This window comes from Microcaecilia unicolor, chromosome 3, assembly GCF_901765095.1.
Source record: "Microcaecilia unicolor chromosome 3, aMicUni1.1, whole genome shotgun sequence".
Taxonomy (NCBI): Eukaryota; Metazoa; Chordata; class Amphibia; order Gymnophiona; family Siphonopidae; genus Microcaecilia; species Microcaecilia unicolor.
Genome location: NC_044033.1, coordinates 164,802,567 through 164,826,317, shown reverse-complemented (window position 1 = coordinate 164,826,317; position 23,751 = coordinate 164,802,567). Strand labels below are relative to the sequence as shown.

Here is a 23,751-nt window from a genome sequence, read left to right as displayed (position 1 = left end):
CTGGGGGGCTCAGATGGGAGAAGGGGACTGGTTCTGGGGGTCGCTTAGATGGGAGAAGGGGACTGGGACAGAGTGGGGGGGGGGCTCAGATGGGAGACAGGGACTGGGTCTGGGGGGGGCTCAGATGGGAGAAGGGGACTGGGACCGGGACTGGAGGGGTTCAGATGGGAGAAGGGGACTGGGTCTGGGTGGGGTGGGCTCAGATGGGAAAAGGGGCCTGGAGCTGGAACTGGGGTCTGAGAAGGGGGCAGGAGGGAGAATGGGACCATGCCTGGGGCAGGTGGGAGAATGGGTCTGGGGCTGAAAAGGGGGGCCTTAATGCAAGTCATGTGGATGAAGGGGACTGGAACTGGGGGCTGAAAAGGAGGGTAGGTGGGATAAGGGGGCTAGTACTGGAACTGGGGGCTGAAAAGGGGCAGGGGCTGAAACCGTGGGGACTGGGGGTTGAAAAGGGAATAGGGAGAAGTGGCTGGGGCTGAAGCTCGGGACTGGTGGGAGAAAAGGGATGGAGCTGAAACTGGGGACTGGTGGGATAGTGGGGCTGAAACTGGGGGCTGAAAGGGAGGGGCAGGTGGGAGATGTGGGCTGGGGCTGGAACTGGGGGCCGAAAAGAAGGGGCAACGAGAGGGAGGGCAAACCCTGGATGGATGGGAGAGGGGAGGGCAAATGGTGGATTGAAGGGGCAGAGAGAAAGGGCAGACAGTGGATGGAACGGACGGCAGAGAGGGTAGACACTGGATGGCAGAGAGAGAGAGCAAAGACAGATGCAGGATGGAAGAAAGACTGTGAAAAGAAGATGAGGAAAGCAGAAACCAGAGACAACAAACTGTAAATATATATTTTAATTATTTTGCTTTAGGATAAAATAGTATTGTAGATGTGTTAATAAATGTTTATAAATAGAACATGTAAATAAGGTAATCTTTTTATTGGACTAATTTTAATACATTTTGACTAACTTTCGGAGAACAAACTCCCCTTCCTCAGGTCAGGATAGGATACTGTAACAGCACTATACTGTATTGACCTGAGGAAGGAGGTTTTGGCCTCTGAAAGCTAAATTTATTAGTCCAATAAAATTCTATTATTTTATTTTCTATATTTGTTTTTTTTCTGTTTGTTAATTTGTAAAGTGGTGATTGGTAGTTTTTTTCAAATTTACATCTGCTGTCTTTATATTTTGTACAGTACTAGGGGACATTTTCTGTTTCTGTGGTGTTGCATTGTATGCAGAGTCTGGCATCTTGGGGGGTTCAGTTTAATTTTTGTCTAAATAGAAAGTTTATGATTACTTATTCTATAGTGGATTAGGGTGTATCTGTGTTTGTGAAAAAGACATGGCTTTAGTTGGCATTGACTGTGCAGGATTGACAATCTGTACTGTTCTGTCTGGTTTCATTTTACAATAGGTGAATTGATGTTCTAGTGCTCACTGTAGTGTTTAAGATGCTTTCCTTTTCCTTGTGTGACTTGTAGAAATGACTGCTTATGGTATACTAGAATTGCTCTATAGGTCCTGAGTGTTTTGTATTCTCGGTATGCCTAGTACTGGATTTTGGAGGGGGTTGTTAAAAAATGACCAGCCCCGGGTGTCATCTACCCTAGGTACGCCACTGTTTGTAGTCAGATCAGAGCCATATAATGCAAAAAATATGGTATTGAAAGAGCACTTATCTTTCAAACCGCTAGCTACCAGCACAAGGAAGTTCTTCAACTAAAGTTCGTTCCTTTTCTCCCTCGCCCCAAGCCGACGATGGCCAGCGTTTCATCTTGCTGCTTCAGGATCTTGGGTAGCGGGGCTGCTTTGGAAACAGTCTCAGGTTCTTTCCTGTCATGCCTGTGCTTAGCTTGCATTATAATGTAGACTGGTTCAGTATGATTGCTAATTTATGAGTGATATTGAATATTCGGTATCACTCCTGGAAGGTTTTTTGGCCAATGATGAACAGAAGATCTGTTAAGACCTGTTTAAGCTCTATTAGATGGCTATAATCTAGGAGCTCTGTGAGGCCTTTTTCCTTCCTAAATTATTCATAGAACGGTACTACAATTAGAGTTTTATATCATTTTCATTAGGTGGAAATTAGTGTAATTTAGTATTATCCAACGATTGTGTATTTTCACACCCTAGGCATTATTTATAGGTTTAGTTGATACTCTTTACCTCCTCCAGTTTTACCCCTCCTCTTCTAATCTCTGCATCCTGCCTGATAGGAGAGACTGGAGCAGGAAGCAAATGGCTATTCTAATTGTCCAATAGAGATGGATTTTATAAGCTCATGACTAACCACCACCATGGCATTGAGAAGTAGTGTCCTGGATAGCCTAATGGATAAGCTGGCCCTGAATTCATGCACTACGAAAGCAAACACCCTTCTGCTGGTCAGCTCAACAAACCCCTAACTGTCACTCCGACTTTCAGCCAAGACTAAAAGGATAATAATAATAAAACTTTATTTATAATTTGCTATATCTATAAAGAGGTATGCGGGAAACAAACCACATACATAAAACAATAAAAATATTTCTTCCCTCAAAAACTATATAATAATTTGCTAATAATTCAGTGGTAGTTTAAACGGAGAACGTGGTGAAGGTGGGTAGCTTAGCAGAATTTAAAAAGGGGTTAGACGGTTTCCTAAAGAACAAGGCCATAAACCACTACTAAATGGACTTGGGAAAAATCCACAATTCCAGGAATAACATGTATAGAATGTTTGTACGTTTGGGAAGCTCGCCAGGATTGGCCGCTGTCGTGGACAGGATGCTGGGCTCGACGATGGACCCCTGGTCTTTTCCCAGTGTGGCATTACTTATGTACTTATGACTTAATAATAGCATCAGAATCTCGAGTCATGCAGGTATCCTCTTTATATATGGCAAAAAAAAAAAAAATGTACGCATCACCAAAAAGTGATGAAACGAGAATTGATTTTATTTTAACAACGGATGCGGCCCTAGTACAGGTGCCCAACTTTTGTTCCCATTAAAAGTGCAGCATATCAAGCACGCTGTATTAGGCCAATAACCTAACAAGAGCTGGAAATCAGACTCAATGAGACCTGCTCCCTGCTTTGAAACAGCAGATCAGACTCATGAGTCATCACAGGGCTGCCAATGTGAGAGACAGGAAGCCTGAGCTCCTCTCCCTGGCTGGCCTGAGAGGAGGAGAGGAGGAGGAGCTGCCCCATGCTAATGAGCCGAGTTGCTTGGTGAGGCAGGAACTTGAGTTGAAGAGAGACTTCAGATGCCGTCAGAAATTATGCTGCTTGCACCATGGAGTGGCCGTCTAATTCCCAGGGAGTCGTTCTGACCGCCTATCACCCTAGCAGTAAGGATTCCCCGCCGGGGACCAAGGCCAAAGGAGGGGACGGGGGAAGGTAAGAAAATCTTGAAAGCTGGGAAGAGGGAAAATGCAATGCTGAACAGCAGTCCGAGCTGACAGGCTGCTTGCATGAGGAACTGCGGGTGCAAAGGGTTCTGTTGTGTCAGATGATTGCAAGCCAGAAGATACGATCAAAGTTTAAACATCATAGGCTATTGATAGGGACGTGTGGTGTGAAAGAGTTGTAGTACATGGATTCAAGGCTTTGCCTTATGTAACAAGTGCCTGTGCAAACAGTAATTCAAAGACAAAAGAATGAGAGACCTCTATTGTGTGTTTCCAGCAGGCGGTGCTTACCTGGCAGCTGCCAAAGTGCTCTTAACTAAAATTAAGAATTGGCAGGAGAGGACAGAGGGTTCTCCTTTGTGTGGGGGAACTTAGCAAGCAAGGGATTGGATGTTATGTTTGCTAGGGGGAAAAAAAGCCCACTCGAGTGGAATGCAAATTAGACTTTGGAAGTTGCACCTGTTAGATTTGTGTAGGCTGCATGAATCTTACATTGTGCAATTAAATTGGATTTTATCAGTGGTAGTTCAAAGTAAAAGTGTTCTGTGACTGATTAAGGGGAAACCTGCATAAGGGTACCTGACTGCTAAAAGAAAAAACCGTCTCCCCTATCTGTTTGCTTTTATTATACTTTACTAAATAATATTGCTGAATGAGTATGGGGTTGCTTGATTTTGTAGCTCTACATGAAATATATACTTGTAATTTTTCACAGCACTGTGAAACGAGAAACAGTATATACGTTATTTGGTTTTGCCATATAATCCCCAATCTTGCGCCCTGGCAAGTTTCTAACTGCTTTTATCACCAAGATTTTGTAGGAAAATAGTTTGGGCTGTATTTTCAAAAGTGCTGGGCCTGAGTTATACCTGCCTCTTAATTATTTATATTTAAGTTATATAGTTATTTATTTTATATTGCTTTTTAAGTATTTACTTTCTAAATTCAAGTGTGATGTTTCCAACATGCACTTCAACCAGTTGATCAAATAAATGTTTTGCTATCTTCTCACAGTACCGCTGGCCCAGGGCTCCTCATTCCCCCCCCCCCCCCCCCCCCCCAGTTAAGTACAAAATAAGGCACAATGTACTGTGTAGATCTTTCATTTACTTTCATTAGCAGTTGGGTGCTTGTGTGTGTCATGTTGTGCCATTGATTCTCAGATGGTTTGGGATAAGATTTGATTTTGTCCACCCCTTTCATGGCATTCAGAACTGGAGATTTTTCAGGAGTGTGTTTTTTTTTTTTGTGTGTGTGTGTGAGTAGTTTAATTTGTCAAGTCTTGGTTGATGGAGTGGGTGGGTCAGTAAAATACAGTAAAAAGTGAAAATGCTGGTTTTGAGAAATGTGTTTATATTTTTGTGTTGTGACAGCCATAGAATTCCTATCTGAGGGTTCATTAAATTGATGTACTGGCCGACATTGGCACCTTGTGTTACATCATTGACTGAGGGGTATGGGAGGGTGGTGCTTATTATTATTATGTTTTTTTAGTTTGACTTGTGTGTTGTTATATCTGGTTGAGAGATGAAGAAGTGAGGTTTATTTGTTTTTAACCATTCTAACTTTTTTTTTTTGGGGGGGGGGGGGGTGTTTACCTAAATTGAACTAAATACATATCCATATATATTCACCTTTCCGACATGTGTATAGTACAGAGCTTAAGTGAGGCAGGAGTGCCAAAACTGCACCCCATCTATTGTCTTCCTTGTTTGACTGTAATGTAGTGGGTGGGGCAGGAATGCTACTTGTGTTGCACAGGGCATGTTTCTGTCTTGGGATATTCCAGAGTAACTGTTCTGAGCCATGCAGGTTTCTTGCAGTGGCATAGCCAGACCGCTAATTTAGGGTAGGCCTGATCCCAAAGTGGGTGAGCATGAAATTCTGGGTACGTGGCGTTTAGACGCCACTGCTTAAGTGCCAGGATGTGTAGGCCCAATTCTGTTACTCTCCTATCTTCAGTTCCCTTCTCTCCAACGCCCTGGCTGTGTTCCCTATCCCCTTCTCCCTGCTGCCTCTCTGGATCCTCAGTTGCTTGGGATCTTGCTTTTCTACCTCTTCACAGTTGCCGTCATCCCCACCGACCTGCAGCCCCTCTTCCTCTGTGGCTCTTTCTGCAAGGGCTCTACGGAGAGCGCAGAGCATAAGCAGGATGGCAGCAGCAGCAGCAGCATCTTCAAGCTGCTGGGGGTTGCCTACCATCTTGCCAGTCTCCACTGCTGCAGCATTGCTGCTACAAGGCTCTACAGCAGTGGAAGCTGGCAGGGCAGTGGGCAACCTCCAGCGGTTTGCTGCTGTTGCTGTTCTTGTGTTCTGTGCTACTGCTGTCCATGGAGTCCTGGTGGAAAGAGCTGCAGAGGAAGAGGGCTACAGAGCAGTGGGGATGGTAGCGACCATAGAGGAGATTGGAATGCGTGATCCCATACAGCTGTGAAGGAGCCAGAGAGGCAGCGTCACTTTTGGGGAGAAGCAGGGAGCAGTAGCAGATCTGTCCCTGAACCAGTGACTGCAAAGTAGGGGTGGTGGCTGTGGCTGCAGGGCTGAAGGCTTCAATCTCTGGATGCTGAATTTCTGTGCTGTAGCCAATGCTGAGCTGTGAGGAAACCCGAGGGTGGCTTGGGTATAGCATATATGTGATTCTGCTGCCGTTACTGCTCCTCATCATCTTCATGCCGTGGAGCCCCGGCAGAAGGAGCTGCAGTGGAACTGCAGGTCAATGAGGATGGTGACGGTAGTGGAGGAAGAAGGAGAGTGAGATCCCAGGCAGTCGGAAAGGAGCCAGAGAGGCAGCGGTTCTGTTGGGGAGATGAGAGGGAAAACAGGGCGCTGGAGAGAAGGCAACTCAGGCTAGGAGACAGTCGGCCCTAAATGTCCTGGCACCTAAATATCACGGTGTCTAAAGGTCCTGTTCCCGGAAATTTTGTCACCACCTACGCCCTACCACGGCTCTCCTACAAACTCTCAAATAGAAATACCTGAGCTGGTGGAGGATCCCCAAGTCCTGCCAGCTAAGAGCATTCCCTCCCCTGGCCAGAACTCTTCCATCTTAGGCAACTGGCCTTAGTGTCCCCAAGGAGCCACATCCTCTGACCCCTCCACCCTGTACATGTTCAAAAACCGACACTGACGCCGGCTGCCCAGGTTGGAAATGTTCTGGAGGGGGGAGCTCTTCATCTGGTAAGGCTTTGGGATCCCTGCCAGTTATACCCCAGGGAAGCACCAATTTTGGGTGGACCCGAGCCCTAAATAGATGAGTCCAGGCCTGCCTGTGGCCATGCCACTGGTTTCTTGACTTGCTGAGAGCTCTGTGTTATGCCTTTTGCCACCTCAGATCACACGTAGATAAAATGATCAAATAATTATCGTCGGAAGGGGCAGGGATGATTTTTGCCCCTTCCTTATTACTGTTGTAGTTGGTATATTTCGGGTCACCCTATACAGTTTAGCTAGATGTGTACTAATCGTGTTCAATACAGAAAGCCAATTTAGAGAGGTCATGTGAGAATATGGCGGCAGCAGCAGCAGGGCTGGTGCAAGGGTTGTACACACTCTTGGCAAACCTTCAGGCTTGTGCCCTCTCAGTTCTCTTTCAGGCACCTAGGCACCTGCCCTTTCCAAGATTTTGATACATTTAAATTCAGCAGTTATGATCACCCCTTAACAGTCCCTTCAAGAATCATTCATTGTTTATTAATTTTTGTTATCCCGCCATTGTTGCAAAGCAAATTATAGTGGCTGACAAGTATCTTTTAAAAATGCATACTGACATCATACTTTGTATAAAGCACACACACAAATATATGAGGTATTTTCAAAAGTCGTCGGAGGTAAAAAGACACATTGATGGTTCTTTGACTTCAGCTACTTTTTGCTGCTCCCCTCCCCTGTCCCAAAAGCTGGTTCCCTGGGTACCTGCCTAGTCTCCTAATGATTAAACTGGCTCTGGTCTTCCACTCTCTTCTAATTTTATTATTCTATTCTCTTATTGTTTTGTATACTGCCTGCTCTCCAGAAGGATTCATAGTGGTTAACAGACAAGTAGATCTTCAGTACAGGAAAATACACAATCATTGCAATAAAACCATATTACTTTTCGAATCGAAATGTTTTCAAAGCATTTCTAAAGGATAGGTTTGATGACAAGCATTTTAATTCCCAAGGAAAAATGTTCCAGATTCTTGCCGCCTGAAATGGAAATGAGTTAAAAGAAATAGACTTAAAACGTATACTTTTAGGAGTAGGGTAGTCTTTTCATACAGTACGAGAAAAGCGAGAACTTCGTCTAGCAGAAGGAATCTCAAGTAAATTCACAAGGTCCTCTGAATTCTGGCCATGAAGTGCTTTAAAGACTAAACAAGCCGTTTTAAATCTGATATGTTGCTGAACCGGCAGCCATTGAAGTTCTAACATGAGAAGGGTGACCCTATCAAATCATCCTAATGACTAACTCACAGGATTCGACTCTCTCCAGAGAAACATCAAGCTCTATGGAACTTAATGACATTGGCCCATTAGTATCCAAAAGCAAGTATTGGTGTTTGTATTGAATGAATGAGCACATCTTGATAGTTAACTTGTTTTGTAATCATTAGGTGGTTTTGTGGAAATTAACCTGGTAGTAAAAAAGTTTACAGCCAAAAGCTTGGAAAGTCGTGTTTATCGCTGAATACTAGTTTTAAAGGTTCCTGTTTAATAAACTGCTTCAGGTCTCTTTATTGGACTGACGGATGCCCATAGCTTCCAGCAGTGAGGCAACGGGGTTAAATAGGAATTAACGGGTCGGTGGGGACAGCGCTTGGCCGACATTTGTTCAAGAAGGGGGGGGAGGCCTTGCTACTGTTTTTTTTTTTAAGCTTTTCGCCCCTCCTGTAACGCCACCTTTCCCTGGACAGGGGGGAGGGGGGAGGGAGGGGGCAATTCTCCCGCGATTCTCTCCTCACCTCACCTCCAACGTTCTGTGGCTGGCTTTCCTTCCCTCTCAGTGATCTGCCCTCTGACGTCATCGCAAGGCCGGACCAATGGGAAGTGTGTTACGAACCCAGGCATCCAGACGTAGAACGTTAGAGGTGCAAATTATTATATAGGATCATTATAAATGTAACATCCATGTCCACAAGATTCTGATGCTAAGATAAAAACTTCTTTCTTCTAGATTGGGTCAACCTTGAAACATCTGTAAAAACGGAGCTGTTTCCCACCTAGAAATTCACAAGGAAATGTTTTTTTTTTTTTTTTTTTTTGGGGGGGGGGGGGGAAACGACAAAGTACAGCTTCCTTATCGTTGTAAGAAAACAAAAGAAACTAGAAAAATTGCTGTAGAAGTGTAGAACATAGAATGTTCTTTTTCAGATCACAGAATTTTTATTAAATTTTTGTTGAAAAAAGAATGGTCAAGAAATATAAAATAAACATAGAAACAGTTATTACAAGAAACTGGAATGGAGTAAGAGGGATGGATTAAAAAAGAAATAGTTTTCTAGAAGATTGCATATCGTGGCTTAGGAGTGACATCCAAACTGTCTGAAGAAACTTCAGCCAGTGGTGAACCACTGGGTTCCACCATTTCTAACGTTTGTTTAAATGTAGGAGATGGTTAAAAATACATATATTTTGTAAAGGAGGAAGAACGTGTGCTGAATAATGCAGAGACTTTCGAAAAGTACAAAGACAAGGGGACACTCCATGAAGTTACATGGAGATACTTTTAAAACAAAGAGGAAGACATATTTTTTCACTCAACAAATAGTTACGCTCTGGAACTTGTTGCCGGAGGATGTGGTAACAGCGTATCTAGGTTTAAAAAAAAAGGATTGAACAAGTTTCTGGAGGAAAAGACCACCGTCTGCTATTGAGACAGACATGGGGGCCACTGCTTGCCCTGGGATTGGTATCATGGAATGTGGCTAGTATTTGGGATTCGGTCAGGTACTTGTGACCTGGATTGGCCACTGCTGGAAGCAGGATGCTGGGGTACATAGACCCTCGGTCTGCGCCAGTATGGATATTCTTATGACTCTTTCAAAAATCTATAAAAAAGATATTTAGGAGATTCTGTTAATGACTATAGAAAATTCACAATCCTCAAGTTCAAGGATCTGATCATTTTCAACATTTTCAATTCAACGATGTACTATCATTTTTATCTTGCAGTAATGCAGATTGAGTTTGCTTTGCCTGATTCACTTGAGCTTTTAAATCTTCTTGTCACAGACTTCAATTTTTGTCTCCAAATTCTGCTAAATTCCCTTGTGTGGCTGGGGTCAAAATAGAACAGACGTAAAGTGTTTGCAGTGCAATCCATAGTGCCTCACGATTTATCTCTGTACTATATTACCACAACTATGAATTATTGCAAAATATATTAAAAAGTGTTAAAGCACAATCACATTGTTTTAGTGCTGTATACAGACATCCTATCTACCTAAACAATTACACTAATCACATTGCCCAGTTGAAAACACATGACAATGACAGATTGGGAGATTTTAAAAATTCTGATCGAACAGTAGTGTACTTCTCTCAAAGATGTTCCAACAGTCTGTCTTAAAACTCCAAATAAACTCACACCACAATGCCAGAATGTGAGTGTTAATGTCCTCACGCTACTCCACAATCGCCTTATAGGCAAAATATCCAAGCTCTACTCCGTCACTGTATAGATAAAATAAATCAGGTTTGCAAATCAAAATGATTCAAAGGTTCCAGGTGCAGTCAAATGTCACACTGTTGCTCTTGAAGATGAAGTATTCAGTCGAAATAATGCTAGACCCCCGTTTCATGCAGATTACCGATTTAAGATTTATCTCTGGAGATCTTACCAATGGGGGAATACTATGCACATACCCGGAAGCAAAAGCTTTATCTGTCTTTCCAACAGTCAACTGATGTTCCTATGTAACTGCTGGAACTCCAGTGTCAAGCAGGAGGGTCCACATCTCCTCTCTGCTAACAGGAATCTCGAGGTAGGCTGAAGCGAAGCAAGCATCTCCATCCGCAGTACTGGTGGAGCTGTTGGGCAGACAGAGCTAAACAAAACCTCACCCTTGAGTTCTGAGCTCTTCCCCATTCCCAGAACAGCTGAGATGCCCAGTGAGTTAGCCTGCATGCACACTAAGATTTGAATTGCCACACTGGAGGACACTGCATGGGCTGGTCAGAGGCCCGATGACCTCCTCTCCTTTTTGGTATAGAAACTGCAAGTAAACAGCTGTTGTTATATATGAAATTCAAAAACTGAAAAAAAAAAAACCTAAGTAGGAAACTGGTCAGTCAATAAAATAGAAAAAAATGTTTATTAAATTCTTGTTGAAAAACGAATGGTCAAGAAATATAAAATGTAATAAACATAGAAACAGTTATTATAAGACACTGGAATGGAGTAAGAGGGATGGGTTAAGAAACAGTAGACAAGAAACAGTAAAAGTGTGTAAAAGAAAATACTAAATATTGTATAATGTGAAGAGAAGGCCTCAGTGTGAGTTATGAGACATACTGCAAGCCAGTTGCTCAGCTGCAATGCTCTTTACTCTGGGGAGTGAACCATCCTATCTCAGGTTCCTGAAGGAGATTTTTCTCTGTAATGGGGCGCTGCCGAACCGGTTGGCATCTCTTGTTAAGGAAGTTTGGAAAGATGCTTCAAGATAAGTGCACCCTACTTGATTTAGTTTTTCGGCACCCGTTATTAATGAACTGCGAATTGGAGGGTTGCTTGCTTTTTTGTAGGAGGACTGAGCCATTTTTATATTTTTCAGTAATTGTGTTATTGAGTGTGTTTAAAACTAAAAAAAAAATATTACTATTATTTTGACACATGGGTTTAAGTTACAATAGTTGATGACAATGAGCACATGAGAAGCCCTATGATGGTGTGGTTGTGAGTGAACTTGAGATAGACTTAAAGCTGAGCAACTGGCTTGCAGTATGTCTCATAACTCACACTGAGGCCTTATACAATATTTAGTATTTTTACACAGTCTCTACACTTCTAATGTTTCTTGTTGTTATATAGGAAACAGCTTAAAGGTAAGAGATCTCAGCTTACTTGTCTCACTGCTATGAAGCTATCGTGAAACCCTTTTACTTTGTTTTTTGATGGCCTAAACCAGTGGTTCCTAAACCCGGTCCTGGAGAGATTTGCATTCACTGCTTCCATCTCATGCAAATCTCTCTCAAAAATATTCATTGTGGATATCCTGAAAACCTGACTGGCTGGTATGCCTCCAGGACCAGGTTTGGGGACCACTGGCCTAAACAAATTGGGGTACATTTTGGAAAGATGTATCCTGTTAAGGTTGGGAGTTAGCAGAATAAATATAATTCGGTAAAATGCCCTCCTCCTCCCCTCCCCCCACCGCGCTCAACTCCCTGGTCATCTAATTTTGTACCAGTAACGTTGAAATTTTGCAAGATATATACATAAAAAAAATAATCAGCACTAACTAGCTAAGGGCTCCTTTTATAAAGCTGCAGTAAAAGGGGCCCTGCAGTAGTGTCGACATTTGGATTTGCTGGACGCCGAAACCCCCTTTTACTGCAATGGGTAAAAGGACTTTAAAAAATTGGAAATGGCGGTGTGGTAAATGTAACACTTGCCGCATGGCCATTTCTCGAAGGAACCCTTACCGCCTAATATTTAGGAGGTGGTAAGGGCCCTTGCGCTAATCCATTGGTAACTGGGCATGTTTTACTAGTAAGTACATAAGTATTGCCATACTGGGAAAGATCAAAGGTCCATCAAGCCCAGCATCCTGTTTCCAACAGTGGCCAATCCAGATCCGAAATACCTGGCAAGATTCCAAAAAAGTACAAAACATTTTATACTGCTTATCCCAGAAATAGTGGATTTTCCCCAAGTCCATTTAATAACAGTCTATGGACTTTTCCTTTAGGAAGCCGTCCAAACCTTTTTAAAACTCCGCTAAGCTAACCGCCTTTACCACATTCTCTGGCAACAAATTCCAGAGTTTAATTACATGTTGAGTGAAGAAAACATTTCTCCGATTCATTTTAAATTTACTACATTGTAGCTTCATCGCATGCCCCCTAGTCCTGGTATTTTTGGAAAGCGTAAACAGATGCTTCACATCTACCCGTTCAACTCCACTCATTATTTTATAGACCTCTATCATATCTCCCCTCAGCTGCCTTTTCTCCAAGCTGAAGAGCCCTAGCTGCTTTAGCCTTTCCTCATAGGGAAGTCGTCCCATCCCCTTTATCATTTCTGTCGCCCTTCTCTGCACCTTTTCTAATTCCACTATATCTTTTTTTGAGATGCGGCGACCAGAATTGAACACAATATTTGAGGTGCGGTCGCACCATGGAGCGATACAAAGGCATTATAACATCCTCATTTTTGTTTCCATTCCTTTTCTAATAATACCTAACATTCTATTTGCTTTCATAGCCGCAGCAGCACACTGAGCAGAAGGTTTCAATGTATCATCAACGATGACACCTAGATCCCTTTCTTGGTCCGTGACTCCTAACGTGGAACCTTGCTTGACGTAGCTATAATTTGGATTCCTCTTTCCCACATGCATCACTTTGCACTTGCTCACATTAAACGTCATCTGTCATTTAGATGCTGAGTCTCGTAAGGTCCTCCTTGTAATTTTTCACAATCCTCCTGCGATTTAACGACTTTGAATAACTTTGTGTCATCAGCAAATTTAATTACCTCACTAGTTACTCCCATCTCTAGGTCATTTATAAATATGTTAAAAAGCAGCGGTCCCAGCACAGACCCCTGGGGAACTCCACTAACTACCCTTCTCTGTTGAGAATAATGACCATTTAACCCTATTCTCTGTTTTCTACCTTTTAACCAGTTTTTAATCCACAATAGAACACTACCTTCTATCCCATGACTCTCCAATTTCCTCTGGAGTTTTTCATGAGGTACTTTGTCAAACGCCTTCTGAAAATCCAGATACACAATATCAACCGGCTCCCCTTTATCCAGATGTTTGTTCACCTTTTCAAAGAAATGTAGTAGATTGGTGAGACAAGATTTCCCTTCACTAAATCCATGTTGAATTTGTCTCATTAATCCATGCTTTTGAATATGCACTGTAATTTTGTTCTTAATAAGTCTCTACCATTTTGCCCGGTACCGACATCAGACTCGCTGGTCTATAATTTCCCAGATCTCCTCTGGAACCTTTTTAAAAAATCGGCGTTACATTGGGCGTTACAAGACTCCTAGGGGTGGGGAGGCTAAACTAGATCCTGCAGTGCCTGCTAGATTCTATCTGTTAATGCTGTGATACAAAGTATTTAAAACTAAGTGGAAAAGACTATGGAGATTAGTTGATAAAATTAGCTTTTTATATTTTTATTTTGCCTAACACTAACCTACAATTCCTCCTTTAAACCCCAATCTTTAAGTGCACAAAGCAAAATAGCGTTCACTTACCAGAGAAATGTCCTCTTCTCTCGGAACTTCTCAGGTTTTTTTTTTCAGTGCTGGAAATGGCATGCATTGGGAGCAGGCACTATCACCTGGCTCCTGTGGTAGCCCAGAGGTAGTGCCAGATTGACGGGTGGCAGAGTGGCGGTACATGTATGGCCGCTTTGTAAAAAGAGTCCTAAGTGTGCTACCCAAATGGAAAATGTAATTCTAACTGCTCACATTTTAAGCAGTTAGATTTAGCTGGAGGAGAGTTTACAGCACTATCAGAATTTAGTTCCATTTTTCAGTGTTCAGCTCAGAATAGCTCTGCTATGATTGTGGCTTACTGATTGCCATCATGCACAGATTCCTCATTGAGTGGTCTTAAGTTCCAGCTAGGTGATTAATTTAGGAGACCAGTATTCACTCAAGGAAATCAGTTTGTGGGACTGCCTTTCGTTTTTCTGGCGCTGTCTATCTCAGATTGGTTTTAAGCCAACTCACGTGGCAGGTCATTCTCCAGACTTAGTTTTTCACTCAGTAATAAATAATGGAGCTAGAAGTGTATAGGAATTATTATTTTAGGCCAGTTTAGCAGAAAGTTTGCTTTTAATTATGCAATTAGGGAAGAATAAGTAGTTAAGAAAACAGTCACTTGGAACATTTCATAAACATTCACCTGGGAAGCTAGTTCCTACCTGTAATAGAACTTAGAGCCACAGAAGCCATCTAGTGGGGTTAGGGGTGGGGGGGGGGGGGTATGGTTAAAGGTTGTCCCCTCCCCTCCCTGATCTACTCCCTCCTCCCTTGTATTCAGAGCATGAAAACAGTAGCACTAGTAATCACAGGGTCCTGTGTGGCTCTTAGACCCTGGTACTCTGTATAGGTTTCCAGTCTAACAGGAAGCCCTCACAGGAGGAGGGGGCAGGGCCTCTGAATGTTCACTGCCTCACAGACGCCATACTGTTGAAGTAAAGGCCCAGAGGGAGAGGAAACAGTTGTCTTTGTATAACTTATCCACTGATGTTATAATCCCCTTTGATGTCCCAACCCGGTTTGGGGACCACTGTACTAGCCAGTTCCCAGCCCTCAACAGGGAAATTGACTCTTACATGATGCCTCTTTTAATTGATGGAATTCTATCAAATGCCTTTTGAAAATCCAGATACCTTATACCACCTTTATGCACATGTTTCAACGCTTTCAAAAAGGATGGTAAGGCAAGACATTCCTTTGCTAAATCCATGTTGGCTCTGCCTTGTTAATCCATGCCTATCTGTATGCCAGTAATTTTGTTTTCCAAAATGGCTTCTGAGATGTAAAGCTCATGTCTTTGGATTAGAATTTTCAACTGTTATAGTATGTCAGGTATACATTGAGCAGCTAAGAGATCTCCCCTAGAGGCCTTCTAATGAAGAAGGGTATATTTTTGGTGGTTTAGAGAGTAGTTGTAGAGCAGGGTGTGTGGTAGCATGTAGGTGGCTGCTAGCCTAACCGAGTGTCTGTGTGCCTAGAATGGAGGCGTGCCGCGCGATCCCTTAGACCAGCCATAGAGCTAGTGTATGTGAGAGTGCCTAAGTGTGACAGCTACCTGTGTAACTTAAAAGTATTCTGTAAGTGCCTATGTGGGAGCCCTGCCTGTATTCTGTCCGCGTACGCTCTTGCAAATGTGTTGTGTAAATGAAGCTGGTATTTTCAGAATAGCACATAGCCATACCTGCCTAAGACCTGTATTTACATAGGTGTGCACATATATGCTAATGTTTTAAGCACGTATGTATGTAATGTACGCATATGTTAGCACCTGTCGCCCCCTATGTATAGAGAGCAGTGCGTACACTGGGGCACTCAACTGAAGCACTATACTATCCAAAGGGAGGTCCTTGCATCTTTAAGAGCATCAGGAGAGAGACAAGCAAGGTACCATCCTGAGATCCTGGTGGGTACTGGTGACCTGGATTGGCCACTCTTGGAAGCAGCTTTGGACTGATCCAGTATGGCAATACTTATGTTCTTATGTGGAGAGCAAGGAAAAGTGCAAAGGATATTTAGAGTCCTTGTACATTGGGTTCTCAACTCATACTGTCTTCTGTATCGTATTTGCCTTTTATTTTTGGAAGATCACCTAGTCACAAGATTTTTCTTTAAAAATAATACAGTAATCCTTTTTGCCATTTTATTTCTTGCGTTCTTGATTAGCTCCAACGTATTTCCCAAGCTTATTTCTCTCTTATCTATGGGACCCTTTGGTTTCTCTTGGTGACCTGCTCTGCTGTGCTTAACGATGTTTTTTTCCCAGTTAAAGCTACAGGCCCCCTTCTTTTATGGAGTAGCTCAAGGACTACCATCACCCCCTTCGTGAGAAGTCATCTACACCCCTGGCTCAAATTGAGCAAAGATTTATTTGTGCCCGGGAGTAGATGTAAATACTGACATTTTACGTTTTTTGGAGTAGATTTACATTGCCTTTGCAAAATAGCAAATAAACTTATACCACTTAATATTTAAACACCGCGGTTGGTGCTCACCTCAGATGCTATGTTGGCATTTAAATTTATACCTGGTTCCTGCCTGGAGCTGAATATTAGGCTTCCCTGTAGGTATTGCTCAGGTGCACCATGCTGGTCCCACTCACCTCCTGAGGGACACAAGAAAATACCTCTATCAGCTGAAATCCTTCAGAAACACTTGCTGAAATCCTAAGACCGCCATTGCTTCCCATTTCTTTCCAGTTCCTCCAGACCTCCAAGCCTCTCCAACTTCTGTTGGATAGATGTATTTGGCCAAAGTAAATTGCTTCTCTTTCTCCATTGACCGAGGCAGCACCTCAAGCTGTTCCTACTGTAGCCTTGAGCTCTCCAGGGCTCCCTCAGCATTCTCTCTTTCCTAATGGATCTTTACCCCCTCCCCAGCACACTTGTAGTCTGTTCTCCAGGACATTAGATAGTTCTCTCCAAAACCCAAGATTGGAACTTCCACGCTGTTTTATCTCTAATTAGGCACAAGTCAAAATAAGAGTAGGGACTCCAGAATTTTCCACATTATAACCCATAAAGGAATATTTTGGGGTGCTGCTATGCTTGGATACATTGTAATGTTTATTTGAGTGGAGGAGTAGCCTACTGGTTAGAGCAGTGACCTGAGAAACTGGAAGGGAGGGTTCAAATTCCACTGCTCCTTGTGACCTTGGAAAGTCGCCTAACCCTCCATTGTCTCTGATACAAAACTCAGTTATATTTACTAAAAGGTATTAACATATACTATTTACTGCAGTTTCTATTGTATACAGTGGAATGTAGTTACTAATAGCACACTTTAATGGTGTTACTGCTAACGCTGAAACACACTTCAGTTAGCTTAGCAGGGTTAAAAAAAGGTTTGAATAATTTCCTACAAGTCCATAAGCCTTTATTAAGATGGACTTGGGAAAATCCACTGCTTATTTCTAGGATAAGCGGCATAAAATCTGTTTTACTGTTCTGGGATTTTTCCAGGTACTTGTGACCTGGATTGGCCGCTGTTGGAAACGGGATACTGGGCTTGATGGACTTTCGGTCTATCCTAGTATGGCAACGCTTATATTGTTATAAATCTAGCTCACAGATTTTAAGTCTGTCGGGGACCGGCAAATACCTACAGTATCTGAATGCGACACTTGGCATGAATTACTGCTGCAAAAGGGTGAGCTAAATTAAAATAATCGAAGGGGAAAACATAAGTACATAAGTATTGCCACACTGGGACAGGCCAAAGGTCCATCGAGCCCAGAATCCTGTTTCCAACAGTGGCCAATCCAGGTCACAAATACCTGGCAAGATCCCAAAAAAGTACAAAACATTTTATACTGCTTATCCCAGAAATAGTGGATTTTCCCCAAGTCCATTTAATAACGGTCTATGGACTTTTCCTTTAGGAAGCCGTCCAAACCTTTTTTTTAAATTCCGCTAACCTATAATCGCCTTTACTACATTCTCTGGCAACGAATTCCAGAGTTTAATTACATGTTGAGTGAAGAAACATTTTCTCCGATTCGTTTTAAATTTACTACATTGTAGCTTCATTGCATGCCCCCTAGTCGTAGTATTTTTGGAAAGCGTGAACAATGTTGGTAAAATAGAATGGAGTGCCCCAAAAGCTGACAAGGCTTTTTAAGTGTGCATAGGAGTATTGTGGACACTTTTGTCTATGGTTCCTCTGTGTTGCAGGACGCACAAGTGCATAATTATTAGACCCTGCCTGCTTGTTAGGGTAGACCTAATCTGTACAGGCCTCCTGTCCTTTACTTAGGCAAATTATGTTGCTGCTGTTGCCTAAGAAAAATGATCTAGTAATGCAAAGCATATCTGCCATTTTAGTTTCCTAAGCATTGACCTCTTCGTCCTCTGAAAACTCATGCTGCACTGTACCTGAACTGAACTGTACCTGGGAATGACATTACGTATGACTCAGAATCACAGGGCAAAGTGTATACAGTTGACACTGTGACTTATCAGATTTTCCAGTGAAGGGATTTTTTTTCTTTTGTACAGAATTTATATTGATCAGAACAAACCCAGAAGAAATGCAGATTAGATTAGAAACTTGCCATTGAACAGCTGGCTATTATTGAGGTCTATGGTATGTCATGATGCCACTGTAATTACTATGTAGGTGGCATTGTGGTAACCCCCCCTTCTGCTATTTGCTCACTGTTGGCTGCTCCCTCCTGCTGGTGCTACTGCAGTTTAGAATCTCTTCTGTCCCACTGCTGTGGAGCCTGGACTCTTTCCTCCTGCTGTGTTCTCCTAGATCCCTTCAAATTTGGCTCTGTGGCTTTTGCTACTCTCCTTCCACCATCGGCAGTGGGCCAGGTCACTCACTCACAGCAGGGGAGTTGAAGTTCAGCTGTAATTTACACCCCTTGTTCAAATTTGAGATCCAGGCAAGTTATGATCAGGTACACAAGTTTATTTCCCTGCCCGAGAGGTCCTATAATCTAGGTTGTACCTGAGGCAATGGAGGGTTAAATGGCTTACTAGGGGTCACATTGATGTGAGAAGCAGGATTTGAACCCTGGCTTCCCCAGGCAGGTGATGGATCTACAAGTGCCCAGGGCAAAACCTGTGTATACTGCACCAAAGCTTATCCGTAGGCTATGCCTCCTTCAGTTTGAGGCAGGCTTAGGACCCAGAGCAGTGGCCTTGTTTGGCATCCCGTAACACTGGCCCTCACCTTCTGCTCCTGTAAGCACTAGACACTGATTGGTGTTCTCTTAACATAAAAGGAGTAGTGGTTATTCAGAAACAGGGAGGGATGAAAGGTTAGAAATGTCATGTTTTTGGATCAGAGATACCCATAGGACTTTTACAGTCTAGGGAGCCTTACAGACAGAGAGAGAAAATTGAAAACGTTTTTTTTCTTCCATAATCAATATTGGCGTAATGCATGATTGTATAAAAGTGACCTTTTTTGTTCTGTGATTTCTGCCTAGAGCCAAGAAGGAAAACAGGCAACATGAAACCCTTTAGCTTTTGCAGCAGCAGCAGTAAAACTAATACTGTAATCCTCACTGTGTTCTGCATCAGCCATTCCCCTGTTTATAATGACCTAATGTGCATAGTATAAAAACCTGCCCACGGTGCAGCTGCCAAGTCATTAAGTGCTATAAATAGAAAATGAGAAGATAGGCAACACAAAGAAATGTCCAAGGAGAACATGAACTCCAAAGACATCAATATTTATGAGCAGTAGTAGATCAGGTTGGTATGCTTAGAAGTCGGAACAGTTTTTCAGCTTTTAAGGCCTTAAGCAAATGATGCGGGGACAAACTTTGGCCCCGTCGCTATGAGCTCTGTCTTATCCCATCCGCAAAAGCCTTGAACAATTGTAATTTTATATTTAAATAATGTTATTAAAGTATAAAAAGAAACAATATTCTGTACACCTGTTGTTTTATAAATCACAAACAATGCAGAACGAGGATCAACAAAACCCCTGTCTCCTCACCTCCCTCACAAATAACCCCTCATCTATCAGGAAAACTGAACAAGCCAAATTACTACAGAATGCTACATAGAAAATTCATGCTAAATGAATACCTCGGTCACATATACACAGAACACAAATGCCAAATACACAATAGCCAACCAAAAACGATAAACATAAATTAAACCAAAATTCCAAGAAGCCACACCTTGAATGTAGTAGAACATCAAAGAAAAAGAACGAGATGCATTTCCTCATATACTGTACAAAATATAAAGTTGGCACATACCAGGGATGGTGTTAGGGGAGTGCAACTAGGGCAACTGCCCCCTGGCCAGAGAGAACCCTAAGCCAGCTGAAAGCTGAAGAAGGTATGGCCTGGGCTTCGGGGTCCCCTCACAACATTTCTGACACCATCTCTGGCAAGATACACATTTCAAATCTGACATAGTCTAATGACAAAATAGAAAATAAAATTATTTTTTCTACCTTTTGTTGATGGGTCATTTTATTTTTCAAATCATGTTGGTCCCAGACTCTGATTTCTGTTTCCTTCTATCTTCTGAACTCATTTACCAGGGTCTCCTGCCCATTTGACATGTCTTCTTTCCACATGCTCACCATCCATCTTCCATCTCTGTGCACCTATCTTTCTCCATGTTCAGCATCTCCCTTCGCTATGCTTCGCTGTGTCTATCTCCCTGCATTCATCATCACCACTCTGTCCCTATCACCTCCTCTCTGTGCTCCCCAAGTCCAGCATCTTCCTTCTATGTTCCTATTCTCCCCCATGTCTAACAATGTACCTCTGTGTCCATATACCATCCGCATGCAGTATCTCACCTTGCCTCCAGACCAGTACCTGCCCTCTTCAGCTCCAGCCCTTCCTCCCTTCCTTCCCTCAAGCGCTGCCTCTGTCCTCTTCAGCTCCAGCCCTCTCTCCTTCCAGTGCTGCCTCTGTCCCCTTCAGCTCCAGCCCTCTCTCCTTCCAGTGCTGCCTCTGTCCCCTTCAACTCCAGCCCCCTGGCCTTCCAGCACTGCCTCTGTCATCTTTAGCTCCCTCCCTCCAGCGCTGCCTCTGTCCCCTTCAGCTCCAGCCCTCCCTGTCGTGACAACTTGTTTTGTCTTCAGCCCCCCCCCCCCCCAATAGAAGTTGTGCACCAGTTTATTGAGGCATAAGCTTTCCAGGACAAGAGTCCACTTCTGCAATGAGATAACTGGTCTCAAGTAGGGAAAAATGTAAAACTACTAAATTTTTTGAACTTCAAGTGGGCACGCTACTTATTATATTTTCATTCACCAAGACAACTTGTGAAAATAACTTGTAAGAACTTGGCAATATTAAAAACTTTGATTACTTGTGTTTGCTGTCACTTTTTATGTGGCCCCATGGGCTAGGCTGTTGGTCATTGACATAGCTTTGCCAGATTTTTTTCATTTCACGAGGGACATGACAGAGTTGTTCTCTCTCCCCTTTTTGTCCTAACTTTGGACCCCTTGATATGGGATATCATGGAGAATCCAGCCACTCAGGGAGTCTCGGTAGTAACAGTTTGTTTTAAGGTGGCAGTGTTTGCTGATGATCTTCAAGTTCACCTCACTAAATCTGGGGAATCCCTTCCGGTTCTTCCAGAGATGATTAAAAAACATGAGGATTACATACAGCTACTTCTAAACCTACATAAATCAGAGGCCTTGCCGTCTTCTGCCCAGTTGAGAAGAGCCTGGGGCCGCGGGTTTCCTCTGCGATGGGCGGAAAGCTCATTTAAGTATTTGGGTATCCAACTGGCAGTGGATGTTATGAGCCCGCATAGGTTGAATGTCTCAGTTTTGCTAGCTGCTACTCTGTGACAGTTGGAGAGATCTTCCCCTTACATTGTCTGGAAGGATAGCTCTGGTTAAAATGGTGCTTTTCCCAAAATAGCTTTACCTGTTCTAGATTCTGCCATTGCGCCTTGTCCAAAAGGATCTTAAAAAGGATCTTTATACTCTTATTTCTAAGTGTTGTTTGGCTCACAAAAAAAAACAAAGATGAGATTCTCTTTCTTGTTAGGGGGGTGGCGACAGGGAGGATTTGGGCTTCCGAATTTCAAACTTTACAACTAGGTTTGTTTTTGTGACACCTTCGGAGCACCCATCATACCCCTCTGGAACTGAAGAAGTAAATAACATTTGCAGCACAATATGGGAGACCTTATATGTTTGTTGTTGTTGTTGTGTTTCATTTTGAGTTATTGAGGCAGCGGCGAGAGAGGGACTTGGGTCCTCCTTTACAGGTTTGGGATATTATAGAAAGTATCCGCAGCATCCCGGTCCTCACTACTAGCGCGAGATTGAGGGATGTTATTTCAGAGTTATACGCCAAGCTTATTTTACTCAATTACAGCACTATCAGATGGGAGGAATACAGATGTCAGTGTGCCAGAAATGTGGGAGAGATGACAATTCCTTCTATCATTCATTTTGGTTCTGCACTAGAGTGTAGACCTTTTGGGCAAAAATTAAACGCTATATAATCTCTCTGCTTGGGTGGGGGGGGGGGGGGGAGGTAGCGGGAACAGTGGAACAATTTTTTTTTCAAGTGAGCACAAAAAATAGCCCAGCAGGAGGGGGGAGGGGGTCCCACCGAGCTATCTGAGGGGCAGGAGGGGAGGTTGCTTGTTTTCGCTGCGTAAGTTCTTTTCTGTCTTCACTTGCTTGTGTAGAGTCTGTTAAGAATTTTTTTCAGCAAACCTTTGGATTGATTTTTAAGCTTTATGACTGAATTGATATGAAAGTTCTGGTTCAAATGTCATTTGAAATGGTCCACTTTCCAGTCGATCCATGCTTTCCCTGATGTCCATTCGTTAAAAGCTCCTGCTTTCAAGCGAATTTTGCAAATTACATCATCCGTCTCCGAGTAGTTAAAAGCTTCTCGCATAAGCACATGCTGTCCTTCGCCATATGGTAAAAACATTCGGTCAACTGTTCCGTATTAAACCACAGACACCGTTTTTTCGATGTAGTACTTGAACTCTCTTCAGTTTTTCTCTGACAGCATAGACCGTTTCATATATGCTTCGTCAAGGCATAGAGGCAAGCTCGGGCAGGCTGTAGCTGGAAACAAGCTGACAGGGATCACAGCAGGTAAGGCTAGCAGGCAGTGCTGACGGGTCACAAATTGTGACTCACAATCAGGGGCGTAGCCAGACTTTGACGGGAGGAGGGTCCAGAGCCCGAGCCCCCCCCCCCGCCACCAACTTTCACCCCTCCGCCAACTTTCACCCCCCTGCCTCTGCAACCCTCTCAACCCCCCCTTCCCGCCAACAACCCTCTCCTACCGCGTACCTTTGCTGGTGGGGGACCCCAACCCCCGCCCGCCAGCCGAAGTCCTCTTCTCGGCTGCGTGGCGGTGCCTAATGATCTGATCAGGTTTGAATCTGTTTCTGTGCGTGCGTCTGACGTCAGACGCAAGCACAAAAACTTGACCAGATCATTCAGCAAGCAATGCCGCGCGGCTGAGAAGAGGATTTTGGCTGGCGGGGGTTGGGGTCCCCCACCAGCAAAAGGTATGCGACGGCGGCGGGGGAGGGTTGGCAGCGGGAAGGGAGGGGTCGAGAGGGTTGCGGCAGGGGGGTCCAGGGCCAAATCTACAGGGGCCCAGGCCCCCGTGGCCCCATGATAGCTACGCCCCTGCTCACAATTGAATCTAAAATCATAAAAGTAAAATAACATCAAATAAATATATTAAAAGAGGCCAGAAGTATACATGAATATTTTTAGAACTAAATACTAAACAAATTTAAAAACATATGTAAATTAAAAAGCTAACAATACATGGATGCTCAAGATTTGTGCTCAACACATACTTAAAATTCATATTGGAAACCACAAACTTTTTAAAATTAAAAACACTGGGCAAACAGCACTTGCTAAAAGCGTACCTCAGTGCCAGATACTGAGATGAGATAAGGGCTAGCGCTGGTTCAAATAGTTTGATACACTCCTCCTTAAAAAAAACAAAACA

The 23,751-nt window shown here is 43.2% G+C and overlaps 1 protein-coding gene across 1 annotated transcript in view; it reads left to right on the top strand.

The window, feature by feature from the left end:
* Positions 1-3,188: 3,188 nt before the first annotated feature.
* The window catches only part of LOC115465802 (rho GTPase-activating protein 18-like), a 247,204-nt gene continuing 226,641 nt past the window's right edge, over positions 3,189-23,751 (top strand). Inside the window, 1 exon segment of the mRNA XM_030196531.1 lies at positions 3,189-3,380. Within this exon segment, the coding sequence (XP_030052391.1) occupies positions 3,277-3,380 (104 nt within the window). The 5' untranslated portion in view covers positions 3,189-3,276.